This window comes from Mus caroli, chromosome 7 (assembly GCF_900094665.2).
Source record: "Mus caroli chromosome 7, CAROLI_EIJ_v1.1, whole genome shotgun sequence".
Lineage (NCBI taxonomy): Eukaryota > Metazoa > Chordata > Mammalia > Rodentia > Muridae > Mus > Mus caroli.
The window spans coordinates 90,302,565-90,317,402 of record NC_034576.1 but is presented as its reverse complement, the minus strand read 5'-3'; the positions used below and the strand labels follow the sequence as shown (position 1 = coordinate 90,317,402).

Sequence of the window (14,838 nt, the reverse complement as noted above, 5' to 3'; positions counted from 1 at the left end):
CTCTCTTTATTCACACAAGGCTTTCAAAAGTCATTCTAATCTTTCTAGGCTCATTTCTCACTGACTCTGCACTATTCAATATTACCTTCCATACTTAGCTACTTTTACTTTCCAGTTATTGTGCCTCAACTTCCTGTAAGGATGTAATTGGAATCCAGTCAGTTTCTTCTCCATAATTTTCCTGATTTAAGTCCTCTCTTCTGAGAAACTCCCTTTGTTCTCACCTTTGATCTTGTAACACTTACGTTGTTTTGATCTTCATATGCTCCTTTATCACTACACAAAATGATGTCTGCAAAACCATAGACAACTATAACTACTCTTGGAATTTGACATATAATGGGTACATGATAGAAAATGTATTGAAAAATTAGTGAGGACCATAATGAGAGGGATAAGGAAAGCTTCATTATTATGATTTTAGATATTGGAACACTGAGGTTTTAAAAACAAATAACATTTTCTACTGAGAAACAAATGTAGAGCCAATCTCCTACCTCTATTCAGCACAGTCCGGGCAGGTGGAGGGGCTAGCTCTTTATGAACCCATTTCATAGATTCATACTGACTGTGCTTCATGAGTATAGTTTAATTAGTTTGACTTGAATTTAGTTTCTATCCACCCTAAAATCTTTCAATTTAATTGCAAATTATAACCATCTTCTCTTCCAAATTGTTCACAGTGTACCCTGCCACCTACATATATGCTTAAGTATCTCTGGGAAAGGAAAATTAGATCACTGCTTTTGTTTTCTTGACCTTTATCCTTACTTCTCTTTTCGATTCTTATGCTAAGTTCCCCCAGGTTTATTCATCAGTTTAAGTGATTTTAATCTCATCTTAATTCCTTGCCATTCCCTAGGAATTGTTTCATACTTTCTTTAACTAAGCTAAACAGTTTTAAAGTAGGTACTTGACATGGTGGTCAGTTGACATTGGGTTCAGTTGAATTTCATAGTTCCTTTATGTAATTTTCATTTAAAATTATTCATATCTGACAATCTCTTTTCTTAAAATGTGAGTTTCTATTAAAAGGAATGCTTTCATGAATACTTTCTGAATACTTGTGCATTGGGTTCCATGATTATTGAAGAACACTAGGAAATAGAAGTAATGAAGCACTGTTATTTCCCATGCAAACAGAGGCTCATGCCTCCCCACCTCTGCCCTCCATGGTCTCCATTCAAATAGACTGTTTATTTAGTAGAAGATCACTCCTCCTAATCCCACAAACTTGATTCTCCATACACTTCTATACCAGGTAGTATGACTGCCATTCTATTGCCTAAACTACCCTGTGAAAGCTCATAGGGACACAGTACTATTTAGACTCAGTTGCTTCCTTGCAAGTATCTGTTATAGCATATGTACTGGCATACACATTCCCTTTTCATTCTGAGCAACTTACTGTCCTGGGCTCCTTTATTCTTGAGTCTGTTTTGGCTGCCTTTTCTCTTTTTATTATGTTGCAAGATTTCTATCAGTTACTTCTTGAAAGAATGTTCAAATGTCACTCAAGGATCCTCTTACTACATACATCCCTCCTCAAGCAGAATCTATCTGTTCTTTCACAGTTCTCGTAATGGATAAAACATTTTGACTGTTGTTTGCAATTCATATTATGCTGTGTTGAACTGTGGGCCCAACTTCAGCATCTTGGAAGACAAGGGTAGTTCTTCACTGGGTTTTGTATTTCCAGCATCAGGCTTCAAGTTGATCACATGGTGAAGTTCAATGAATGATTCAGTTAGGAAATATTTAAAATCACCAGCATATCTCAGATTTTTTTAAAATCACTTCTGATCATCAAGTAGTAATTCCTAAAAGAGTTACTTTGTATTTACTTTAAGAATTTGGAAAAATTGTGGTTTTTCCAATAAAATGCATAGTTTCTGTAATTTCCTTTAAATTTTATGGGTGAGTATGAATGATTCGAATGCCCATCTGGTTTGTGAGCAAGCACTATGTAAATATATGGTATATAATAACTAAAGAGGTGATTAATTGCTTTATTTGAATTCTGTACATATAATATTAAACAAAAGACTGAGGGGTAATAGTGAATGGATTTTAAGTATTAAGCACATATTCAAAAATTATCATAATGTAATAATCAAGTGAGGAAAGTGAAGTTCTCATAGAAGTGGTATTTGACCTAAGCATTGTTGGAGCAAAAGATAAAGTAGAAAAACATATATATCATAAAGTCCTTAAAATCAAATTATAATGCTAATACCAATATCAATAATTATAACCTTTATACCAGATATTACTTTCTTGCTTACTTACAGCACTGGAGGTTAGAAATCTGCTGAAAGAGACAGCAAGGATGTTTCTTCTAAGGCCTTTTTTGTGATGAAAGATAACTTCACAGTTTTCCCTCTGTCTCTGAGTCTAAATCTTCTCTTCTCCTGAGGATGTCATTAGTCTGTAATGGTCTCATGATTCATTTTATGTCAATCATTTTTTTAAACTCATTTTCTAATGTAGTCACCAAGGTTCTAGGAGTTCCTTCACCATTTGAACTTTGGGGCTGAAATGGTTCATCCAATACTGTTATACTCTGTTTCACCGAAATGAAACTAGCATCGTCACAAGTTAAGTAGGTTACCCATATTTCTAGAGTTATTCTTACAATACTCTGAACCCAAATTTCCATCTGAAGACCCTCAGAATTTCTTCATAATCCTCTACAAAGTGCTCACCCTGCAAATTTTTATTTTATATTCATTATGCATACATATGTGTTTGTGTGTTTAATGCTGTGCTCATGCATGTGGATGTTAGAGGCTTACACTGGGCATGTTCTTCTCTACCTTTTCACTTTATTTTCTGAGAAAAGATCTCAATAAACCTGGAGAGTGCCACTTGGCAAGACTAGCTGGACAGGTAGTCTTAGGAAAGGGTCTCAGAGGACATGATATAAATATATTTAAGTCTGAAACAAAGGGTCCATCTTGTCCCCAGATTTTCTTCTTAATAAGCGCAAATGACATGACAATTTACCAATGTAATTTATATTGCACTCTCCTTCTGAATGGCTGCTGGGTATCTAGAACCAGTTCATCATGCTTGTATAACAAGTACTCTACTGACTAAATCACCCTGAACCCCATCTTCAATTGTTTTTCTCGATTTAAAAAATATTTCTTAGCTTTCTTAATAATAATTTTGTGGGGACCTGGGAAGTTACCCAACCTCCAGTAGGTGGCCCCACACCCATGCACATACAAGCAGTATGTATGGGATTGGAGAAAGAGAGAGAGAGAGAGAGAGAGAGAGAGAGAGAGAGAGAGAGAGAGAGAGAAGAGAGAGAAGAGAGAGAAGAGAGAGAGAGAATGAGAGATAGAGAGTAGTCAGGATATTGGGAAAGAAAAGTGAGGGAGAGATGAGGAGTAATTGGAAAAAATATCATGGAAGATAATGGAAGTTAGAGTCTTTCATATAACACAGTATATGTACATATAAGTAATGAAATGTTTTTAATCATTAATAAAGGTACAAAGTAAAACATTGTTTGAGAAACCAAACAATGATATCTTGTCCATAGTATATCAAATATAACCCCAGATCCAAAATGTAGAATATTTATTTCAAAAATATTAATATTAGCTCTTTTATGAAGTAAAATGGGTAGTTTCTCACATGTAAAAGAATAGCCACAACTAATCAGTTTGGGTGCCTAATAGATTGTCTAGGGTACATTGCACACCTAGCTCACTGGTTTCTCACAAGCATTCGACTTTGTTATTAGGTACACTTTACACCTAAGGAAACTGAAACCAGGAAAAATAATTTGTTGTTTTACACACACACACACACACACACACACACAATTTGAAACAAAATGTCTATATTTTGCACTTTTCTCCTTGCTCACATACCACAGAGCACATATTTTCTTCTCATCTGTTCATCCTGTAAAGCATTGATAGATACAATCTTGATAGATTGTATTGTTATTCTTTTCCTTAACTCTTTCCACTCACACCTACCTGCTTTGGATATGCACTGTCTAGAAAACACTCAGCAATTTGTGAGTCACTTCATGGACACTCACAAGCCTCCCTAAAAAAGGAATCTCAAGCTATTCATTAGAAAATCCCATGTCAGTGTCTATTCCTGGAATTCTTGGTACTGAATTCTGGTCCCTGTAGTACAAGAAGGAAAACTGAGTTTCAATTATAAACACACACACACACACACACACATACACACACACACACATCTTTAGCCTTGTATTTTACAATTATGAATTCATCTCTTTTCTGCCATCTGGAGAATATTTTATGATAAAAATCCATTTCTCGTGTAAGAATTAATGACTGAAGATGTCTAGTTTAGACTTTTAACACCCTACACATGCACAAATAAAAAGGTTTTCTACCACTTGACGCAAAACATTAAAGTTTTGTTTAACTGTCTACTTTACTTTCTAATTGCTAAGGAATTTCTTGCATATTACCAGAAAAGTATAAAACTTAGGTATAGTACATCACAGAATATGATATGAAATCCCAGATAATTTTAGCACATTCTAGTTGAGTATACAATAGTCAGCCTTACACATTACTTCAATATTTTATTTCAAAATTCCAGAGAGATTCCTTTACATTTAATGGAGAATTCATACTAAGATATTAAATCTTGTAATACATTCACCACTTTTCTAGAGTTCCATTTGTTTGAGAGTGAAAATCTTTTGCCCAGAAGCATGAGACATAATATGTAAAGACCTATGTAGCATCTCACCATTCAGTAGTTCTTGCTTCTACACCTCTTCTTCCTTCTTTTATTTTTTATTTTTATTTTTTTGGTTTTTGTTTGTTTGTTTTTGTTTTGTTGTTGTTTTTGTTTTTATGTTTGTTTGTGTTTGTGTGTGTGTGTTTGAGACAGGGTTTCTCTCTATAGCCCTGGTTGTCCTGGAACTCACTTTGTAGACCAGGCTGGCCTCAAACTCAGAAATCTGCCTCCCAAGTGCTGGGATTAAAGGTGTGCGCTACCATGCCCCGCTCTTTCTTCTTATACATAGATTTCCTCTCTGATAAATTTAAACCTTACTCATATATGTCTATCAAGTTTTATTATATGATTCAGTCCATGATTGTGTTAAAATAGAATACTTGAGACTGGTTGATTAAATAACACATGTGTTTCTTACAGTTCTTAGGCTACGGGTTGAGGGACTTTTCTTGAATTGACATCCAATGTGATGAGATTCATGCTCAAATAGAACAAGATAACAAGAATTAAGAGAGAGACAACTTTTTTTTTCATAACTAACACATACCTAGGGAAATTATCTCACTCCAAAGACAACATTAATCCATTCTTGAGGACAGAACTCTTGTGACCTCATCTCTGGATATTTGCTTTGACATTCAATACTTTCAGATTGAGGGTCAAAATTCAATATAACTTTGGGGGGATACATTCAAACCATAGCTTCATCTTTCATCTATCATCCACAAAGTAATCTGTATAATATGTCAAAATGCTTATTTGTAAATGCCCTCATTCACCACTCCAAATTCGAAGAGCTACTTCCTACTGCTCATAGAAGGAAAATATGCTAAATTCTGACATATGACATTTGCTATTCTTCATGGCTGAAACCCAGGTTTTTGTTCTCCAATATCATCTAAAAATATTCCCTCTTTGACCCTTATGAACAAGTATGTCACACACTAAGTGTGTGTGATTTGCTGTATACCTGTTCCTCTTCATTCTTTCCCCTGTATACTCATTCTTCAACTCTGAGCTTAAATATACCATCAAAATCTTTCCTTGAGTTTGCACACTTAGAAAATCCTATAACCATGAATCAGGACTTCTTTATATAGAATTCTTTTGTAAAATTTTCTATTGTATAATTACAAAGATATTTCTAAAATTACTCTTTAGGATGTTTAAATCTAACACTATACTGTTAAGAACCACAGGGCAGAGAATTTCACTAATGCTTTGACCAGAAAAAAAAAAGTATTATAAATGCTGAAAACTTTTCAGAAGAATTCACCTATTTTAAATGAATGAATTTTAAGAATAAAATGTCTTATATTTGTATATACAACATTTTGTTACATTTTGTTATTACTAGTGGATGTTCTAAAATTGATTCTTAAACACTCAACTTTTTTAAGGCCCTTCTGTTAATTTTGTTTAATAAACTTATGTTTTGTTTTAAAATAGTTTCACTAATTAGATAAAATACTGGGGTTTGGCGTGCATCATACCTTGTTCATTGAATCAATAACATCTTAAAAGAGTATGGAACTGTTGTTGCAGTTAGCAAGCCAACACTGATAAATTACATAGGCAAAGTCCATATTAGAAGTGACCCAACGTTATTCTTGGACCTGTGCCCTGCCTAAGATCCTATCTTACCATTATTCACCAAGCTTTCCTATTCTCAGCTATGATAGTTTTTCTCACTTCCATTTATTGATCTTGACATATTGGAGTCCTACTCAGGTGTCTTATATAATGTCCCTCAACAGAACTTGATTCTTATTGGATATAAGTTTTGTATTGTAAGAATATTACAGAAGTAAAGCACTATTTGCTTCAAATCATATCAAGGACATATAATGAGCTTACCACTGTTAATAGCATATGTTTTCTGGTACAGGTGGTTTTTGACAGGTTTCTCAAACTGTTAAATCTCTCTACTATCTGATAATGTACTTCAGAAGGAAGTCCTTATAGACTATCTGCAGAAAAAAACCATAATTATTTGAAAGTATTTGATACTGTAAATTGCTCCTACTTACTAATTCATTTATATTAGTGTGAATATACCTCCTTTATTTTATACTTTGGACTATAAACCAATAATACCTAGTATTTTAATTTAAATTGTTCCATATTTACTAACTGTGAACAATTTCAGTTTGATCCTTATCCTGAAATATTTCTCTCTCTCTCTCTCTCTCTCTCTCTCTCTCTCTCTCTCTCTCTCTTGCTCACTCTCATTCTCTTGCTCTCTCGCTATCTTGTTCTCTCTTCTCTCCCCTCCCAGTGTGTGTCTGTATCTGTGTGTATGTTATCATAAATATTTCTGTCTTTAATCATATGCTTATTCTATGCCACTACAAGGTATTCATACTCACAGGGAATTCATATTCATTTGCCACCATGACAAAACAAAACAAGACAAAAACCACAAGTTATTCTCTTGAATTTATCTGATTTGTTCATTCTTATATTCTGGTAATTCAGTTATGATTATGCTTCATCTTTAAAATTACTCAACAATTTTCATTTGGATCATTTGTTTTGTTTTTTATTTCTTCTTTCTCTGCTTCTCTCTTGATTCTGCGCTCTCTCTATCTCTATCTCTCTGTCTGTCTGTCTGTATCTCTTTGTCCTCTCTCTCTCTCTCTCTCTCTCTCTCTCTCTCTCTCTCTCTCTCTCTCTCTCTTTCTCCATTTGGGTTTGAGAAGTTTCTGCTAAGTCATCTTTAAATTTGCTAATGTATTCCTCATCTATATTAAGTATACTCATCAAGTCACTGAAGATACCCTTCATTTCTATTGTAGATATTTTTTATTTCTGAAGTATTCTTTGATTCTTTATTAGAGTTTGTACATCTGCTTACATATATCATCTTGTCTTGTGAGTTTCTTATTGTGAGTTTTTTACATTTCCTTTTAAAACTCAGCATATTATTAGTATAGTTTTGAGCTCTATGTTTGATAATACCAAAAGTATACATGGTATTTGGAATTCTGATAATTGCTTTGTCTCTTCAGACAAGTTTTATTACTTTGGACATGTTTTGTTTTTATTTAATTGTAGTAGCTGAGGTAAGCACAATGTTAATGTGAAGATTTATGTTTTTTTTTCAACATCCAATAATCTTTAATTTATTTACTGTGGTTATAGTTGGCATAGGTTTCAGATTTTTGATATTTTTTCTTTTGGTTTTGGAGTTCCCCGTATCCCTTTCTTAAGGACATATATATTGTTCCTCAGAATATTGTAGTTCCTTTAGGTGTAATCTCTGGTTCTGACACTGTACCTTTGTTTGTGTGATATTATAGTCAGAGAGCCAGGAAGTCATGACATATTGTGAAACTTTTGTAACTTTTAGTACACCAATGTCTGGGTACTATGGCTACAAACTTGTGTCTCTAAACCTCTTTAACCTTACCCATTTTCTCCTCCCTTGATTCAGCACTACAAAAAACATTTTCTGGAGGCCTTGGGCCCTTTGGCCTCTCCCCCCTACACACACACACACACACACACACACACACACACACACACACACACACTGAATAAGATAAGAACAGCAGGTAGATTGAGAGAAATCCATTTCTTCAGTAAAACAAATTGTGGACCTTATCTTAATTGGAAAGGTTCTCAACATATTTCACAATAATTGCTTGCATGGACAGAGTTAGACAAGATCTCGTACCTTCATCCTGAAATCCTTGTAGAATTCCTGGATGTAAAGTCATAATGTGTGTTATAATATCATTGAGTCATAATATCATTGAGACTGCTACCCCAGAAGTTTGTCACTATTACCCAAGTCTAAGTTTTCCTGAAATGTTTAGGTATTGTTATCATTTTAGGGATCCAGTTGCATTGGCTCCTAGTAGATAAAATTTTAGTCATATTCTTTAGGATACATATATATCTACAGCTTTAGGGTAAGAAATTTGTTCTGAAACCTCGATTTTCTTATGGATTCAAGAGAAGTTGCTCATTTTCCACTTTATTTTTTATTATTGGATAGAAAATAGCAACCTAAGACTTTATACTAGACCTGAAACCAAATAGTCTATGGTAAATTTATCTTTAAAACTTATCATGCCATCTCTCTATGGTGGCTTTTTCCTAATTCTACAATACCTCTCTCCCTATTTCTCAGACTTTCAATAATCTATCCAGATTCAGTACACAGGAGGGTATTTTGTTTATTTTTTATATGATTTTCCACCCAAACTGTCACCGTGAATATACAGTTTACTATTAGTATTTCAATGAAAACCATATTCTAGACACAGTTTCATGAAATTAGTTGAAGATGAAAACTATCACTGACGATTTTAATCGAGACTAATGCCTTCATTTTTATAAGTTGATGAAATAGTAAGCAAATTAATGGTCGCATCCATTAAATATGGAGCTAAGGATTGATGCCCTTGTCCTACTAAGGTAAGAGTTTTGTTTTTATTTCTCAGTAGAAACGAGATTATTTATAAATTAAACTATAATAGTAATTTTTCTCAGATGAAATCAGGTACAGATTTTTTCTTCACCCTCTGCATATTGGCCTGTTCCTATATATATATGCATATATATATATTTACTAGTTGAAAATATAAGGCTTCAAACTAATAAAATATTATACACAAACACACACACATATATATATATATATATATATTATTTATAAGTTAATAGTATAATATCTATATGATTCAAGTATATATAGAATATTATATGTACATATCTTAAAACTAAATATAAAGCAATTACATGTGATCTTTTCATGTTTGGCTTGTTTGTATTTTCTAAAATGCATGTGGTTAACAAGTAAGCCTTATTTGAAGATAAAAGTACAAGCTAATATTTTTAAAAAGTCATAAAATTATAACTCTTACAGAGACTTAGGGTTTAGAAATGAGTTCTAATCTTTTTGGTGTATAAAAGCTGGAAAAGAATATCAATCCTTCAGAGGTCTCTTTCCTAATTCTGCCTACCAGAACACGACCATTATTAGAGAACTGGCTTCAAGCACATGGCCTTCATATTTCTGTCACAGCACATTTTCTTTTTCTTACCAGCTGTAAAGTTCTCCTAGTTTGCTGATAATAATATGAAAGATGATTAGAAAAAGGGATCAGGAAAAATGCTACTATCAACAATCTGTGTCTGATGCTGTTTTAATCTACATAGTATCTTTGTACCATAAAAGTTATTTCCATTTTGAATTAGCAGAAGTTGACATGCAATACATGGCTTATATATATTTAATAATGAACCAAAATTAGAAAAATTTTGTTAGTCATGATTCATATTTTCATGTTTCACATATAGATAATATATTGACTAGACTAGTGATTGAAATCCAGATCTTGTGGTAAATCTCCAACTCAAATATGCCCGAGCAATGAAAACACAACTTAGTTAATATGAATACATGCTGTGCACCTAGATTGGGCAGCTCTACCACTACACTACCATCTTCCACATCTATGAGACCCCTCATAACTTGAGGTTTCTCCAGGCCATGTGCATCTGCTCCTCCTCCTATACCTCCTCTTTCTCTTCCTCTTCCATTTTCTCCTTCTTCCCTCTCTCCCCAGCTTCCCTTTTGTCTGCCCAATCATCAGCTGTCCTTTATTTTATAAATTAAGGAGGGAAGCAGGTTTATAGGAAATCACCTGAGTGCTGACTTATTCCTAGTTCGCATCCCCTCACAGGAGAGTGGAATTAATATCCAATATAATTAATCCCAGGACTATCCACAACAAGATCTCAAGTGATAGAATTGCTTTATACCATAAAAAATTAGTATGTTCTTTTCTATTTGACTTTTTGTTCTGTTTGTTGTCATTTAAACTGTATTTTTTTTAAATTTATTGCAGTATTAACAGTCTCCCTTTTATGTAACTTGATCTCTACAATGTACTACCTTCTGACTTTCTAACTTATATTTAAAATTAGCAATAACTTATTTGGACTTTCATAAATATTTCTAACATTGGCGTTTTGAATCAGTTGGATAGTAAGGATAAGTTTCATATTTTTAATTTAATTTTTAATCATGAGAGATTAAAACCTAAAGGTAGTGCTCAAGGAGAGTTCATTAACTCCAGGTTTCTTGTTCTTCCCCTGTCAACCAGTCTTGTAACACAAATTGATTTCTTTTTCATGCTTATAAGAGCTCTCTATAAATTCTCTTACTATTTGAGAATTCATTTTTTGAAATCTTCTGATGTCTTTAGTTTTTTAAGCCTTGTTACTAATTTTTATTATGTCTAACAGAAACTAACATTAGCTTATTTTAGTAGGAATGTTCCAAAAGGAATTTAGTTAGCTTACAGAATTATTGTGAAACAAACTCAGGGACAGATCAGAACAATAGGGGCAAACTCATGAGCAAACATGCCAGAGAACAGATTAGTGCAGAATAGATTCCTTTCATGGTACAGCTGTCTTTTGCCAAGGATCGCCTCAGCTTTGAGGGAGATTCTGAGAGAAGGAAACAACTGGATGTCAAATTTTGGTTCCAAACTGGTAGCCTACTTGAGATAGCTTTCCAGATTGCTTTCTCTCTGATTTTTTTTCGCTGGAGATCTACAGGCAGCTCTCTTCGCTGTATTCTGCTTTAGACTGTTCACCAAGCAGTTCTTGTTAAACATTTCTCTGGATAGCTCATATCTTACAGATCATAAACCCAGTCTTTTATTGTACATATCAATCTAGTCATTTTCTCCAGGTTCCCTTTTGATTATCCTACAAATCACTATCCTATGACCTTGCCTCTTGATTCTTAGGATACAGCAAGCACAATATTTTTTTTAAACATTGCAAAAGAATTCAAAGATCTGCCAGCAGATCTGTACAGATGATAAACTAGCTGGGTGGGATCCTGCCCTGAAATTACCACTTCTTCATGCCTGGGCCTGGGACTAAATTCCCTCTGTCCCAGGCTGACCTTGAACTCAGGTCTGTCTGCCTTTGTAATCTTAAACAAAAAATCTTAGCAGAGTGGGATCTCTTGTGATCACCACTCCCTAAATCTCCTTATCTCCTTCCTTCCTATCTTTCTTACAAGTTGGTTGAGGGTGCAGCTGATTTTGTTCTTTTAAAAAACTCCTGCTCCCCAAACAATTCATATCATATCCTTATATTTTACATAGCTGAGAAATTATATATTTTCAAACTCATGTTTCTAGAGTTCTCTTCCACAGCATTAAGGGCTGTCCTGAAGATTCCAGTGTTTATCATTTTGGTGAGACATTAGCCACACCTTCACCTGCCAGATTCATGCTATCTCTGATTATCGGAGTCTTTACCATTAACAGGAAGGACATTTTTTAAAAGAAGAATGTGAAAATATGTACATTGTTATACAAACAAGTCATATTCCCACAGCAGCCATTGACACTCATGAAGGCCCATGCTTGTTGGCCCTGTTTCAGGGGCAGGAACCATGTCATTCTACCTCTAACAAGTCCATATCTGACCTGGCAATCTTATTTGCTCAATGCTATTCCAAAGAATGTCATTGCCCACCATTAGGATGGATTTCCACTGTCCTTGGTTTGTTTGTTTGTTTTGTTTTGGTCACTATTTCCTATTCCTAGAATGTTTTTGTCTTGTTCCCTGAATAGTAATCATGTGGTCACATAAAAGCTTTATGGGAAGCTGGAAATTGGCTGTTTCATCTTCTATCATTAAAAGTAGGCTCTGCCTTAGAAAACATGATCTTTCCTAACCATAAGACAAAGACTGAAATACCTGATATACAGAAAAACAAATAAAAAATGATTAAGGTCTAGTCTTTTGCCAATTTAGTTTTATATGGTTTTTCTTTTGAGTTTCTTTGCATTTTTAAAGTTATATTTAATATTATGGCAATATTTCATGAAAACAAATGTTGAATTCTGAAACCTCTATATTATCTATAAAAGTCTAATTTTCTTAAGGAAAATTTGAAGTTATCCTTACACTACTCCTGATGAATGACCTTATTCAGGACATGAAATTGTAACTTGTCAAAGTTTGAAGATAGTCAGCACTTGATCAAGTCTTGTGATATCAATAATTGTCTTTTAAGAACTTAAAATGTACACCTTATAATTAAATGTTCCTGACTCTGAGTAACCCTTCCCTCGGTAGTATTTTTGAACAATGGCTGCGAAGGCACCGCCCTCTTTTGGAAGTTTACCCAGAAGCCAATGCACCTATCGGCCATAACAGAGACTCTTACATGGTTCCTTTCATACCGCTCTATAGAAATGGTGATTTCTTCATAACATCCAAGGATCTGGGATATGACTACAGCTACCTCCAAGAGTCAGGTAAAGCTCAGTTGCCTTCAGATGAACTATGAAATGCAATGTGGGTAACCTCTTTTGGGGCAGTTAAAAACATCTACTGTATACTCAATGTTTTTCTAAAACTTCTAAAGAAACTATATTATACCAATTTATAATTGTGTAAACTAGAACTGCATTTCAACGATTCCTAAATGTATAACTATTCCATCTAGTATAGGAATTTTATACAGTTAAATTGTTGAAGAATATAGGATTGGGAAGCTTTTGAACCATGAATTCCAATGAATTATGTCAGCTGTTTTATGACCTACGGATATTCTTTCAATTCTGTGAATCATATTTTATTCATTATATATTTAGATAGGAATAACTCAGTGTATTTTTCTGAATCAGATTAAAGAATTCAGTCTACGAATCATATGGAGTTAACAATTTGTGATCTTCCATCTTGAGACTCTTGGTAGGATTACCAATGCAATAATGGAAACTTTCAAAATGAACTAATATTGGGTTTCATAATACTTCTTTAATGTTAACTATTATACCTTTGGCTAGAAGCATAATGTAAAGCCTTAGGACTGGAAGTACCTATGGGCTTTGGCCTTCCTAGTCAGAACTACATTAATATCTTCTTGATGAAGAAAGAATAGGTAGTGATAAAAACTTAGTCCATATTGTTGTTCTTCCTATGTGGCTGCAAACCCCTCTGGCCCATTGAGTACTTTCTCTAGCTCCTTCATTGGGGACCTTGTGCTCTGTCCAATGAATGTCTGTGAGCATCTACTTCTATATTTTTCAGGCACTTGCAGAGTGTCTCAGGAGAGGGGCTGTATCAGATTCCTGTCAGCAAGCTATGTTGGCATCCACAATAGTGTCTGGGTTTGGTGGTTGTATATGGGATAGATCCCCAGGTAGGGAAGTCTCTGGATGGTCATTCCTTCAGTCTCTGCTTCAAACTCTGTCTCTGTAACCACTAACCAAAGAAAACACATGGTGGACTCATGGCTCTAGCTGCATATGTAGTAGAGGATGGTCTAGCAGGTCATCAATGGGAGGAGAGGCCCTTGGTCCTGTGAAGGTTCTATGCCCCAGTATAGGGGAATGCCAGGGCCAGGAAGCAGGTGTGGGTAGGTTGCTGAGCAGGAAGAGGGGGGAGGGGATAGGAGGTTTTCTGAGGAGAAACCAGTAAACGGGATAACATTTAAAATGTAAATAGAGAAAATATCTAATAAAAAAGAAAAGAAAAAAGAAAGAAAGAAAGAAAGAAAGAAAGAAAGAAAGAAAGAAAGAAAGAAAGAAAGAAAGAAAGAAAGCCTTGTCCATGCAGGAACTTCCTACTATTCTAGTCTACCTATTTGTTGCAATGAAAAATGGCTGAAAAGTCACATTAAAAAAGGTGGGGTTTCAGACCATGATCAACAGGTTTCATGGGTTTGAAGTTGAGGCAAGATAGAAATATTATGTTAGGAGTTTGTAGAAAAGACAAAGAGGGAGTTATATTTACGATGTATCCTTCAAAGGCAAACTCCCAGTGACTTAATTCCTCCAATCAGTCCTCACTTTCTACTTTCCAGAAAGTCCTAATTAGTGTATCATGTTGGGAATCCATCAATAGATTAGTCAATTGATGTAGCCAGAATCCTCATGATACAAATTGTCAAACCTATTGAAAGATCCTGACAGAATGTAAAAGGACACAGAAGCCCTGTAATTAGCAAGATAGATATCAGTGTTAGCAGAACTAGCTTCACTGATTTAAAAAAATAGAGGTGCACAATGCTCTGGCCACTCCTTGAACCTGTGTGTCTGCCAA

General features: G+C 34.4%; 1 protein-coding gene across 2 annotated transcripts in view; it reads left to right on the top strand.

Annotated features, from left to right (window-relative positions):
* The window catches only part of Tyr (tyrosinase), a 64,776-nt gene that overhangs the window by 41,527 nt on the left and 8,411 nt on the right, over positions 1 to 14,838 (top strand). For both annotated transcript variants that reach the window (XM_021167636.1, XM_021167635.1), the window contains one exon: positions 12,865 to 13,046. In XM_021167636.1, coding sequence (XP_021023295.1) covers positions 12,865 to 13,001 — 137 coding nt within the window. In that variant the 3' untranslated portion in view covers positions 13,002 to 13,046. The remainder of the gene's footprint in view (positions 1 to 12,864; positions 13,047 to 14,838) is intronic.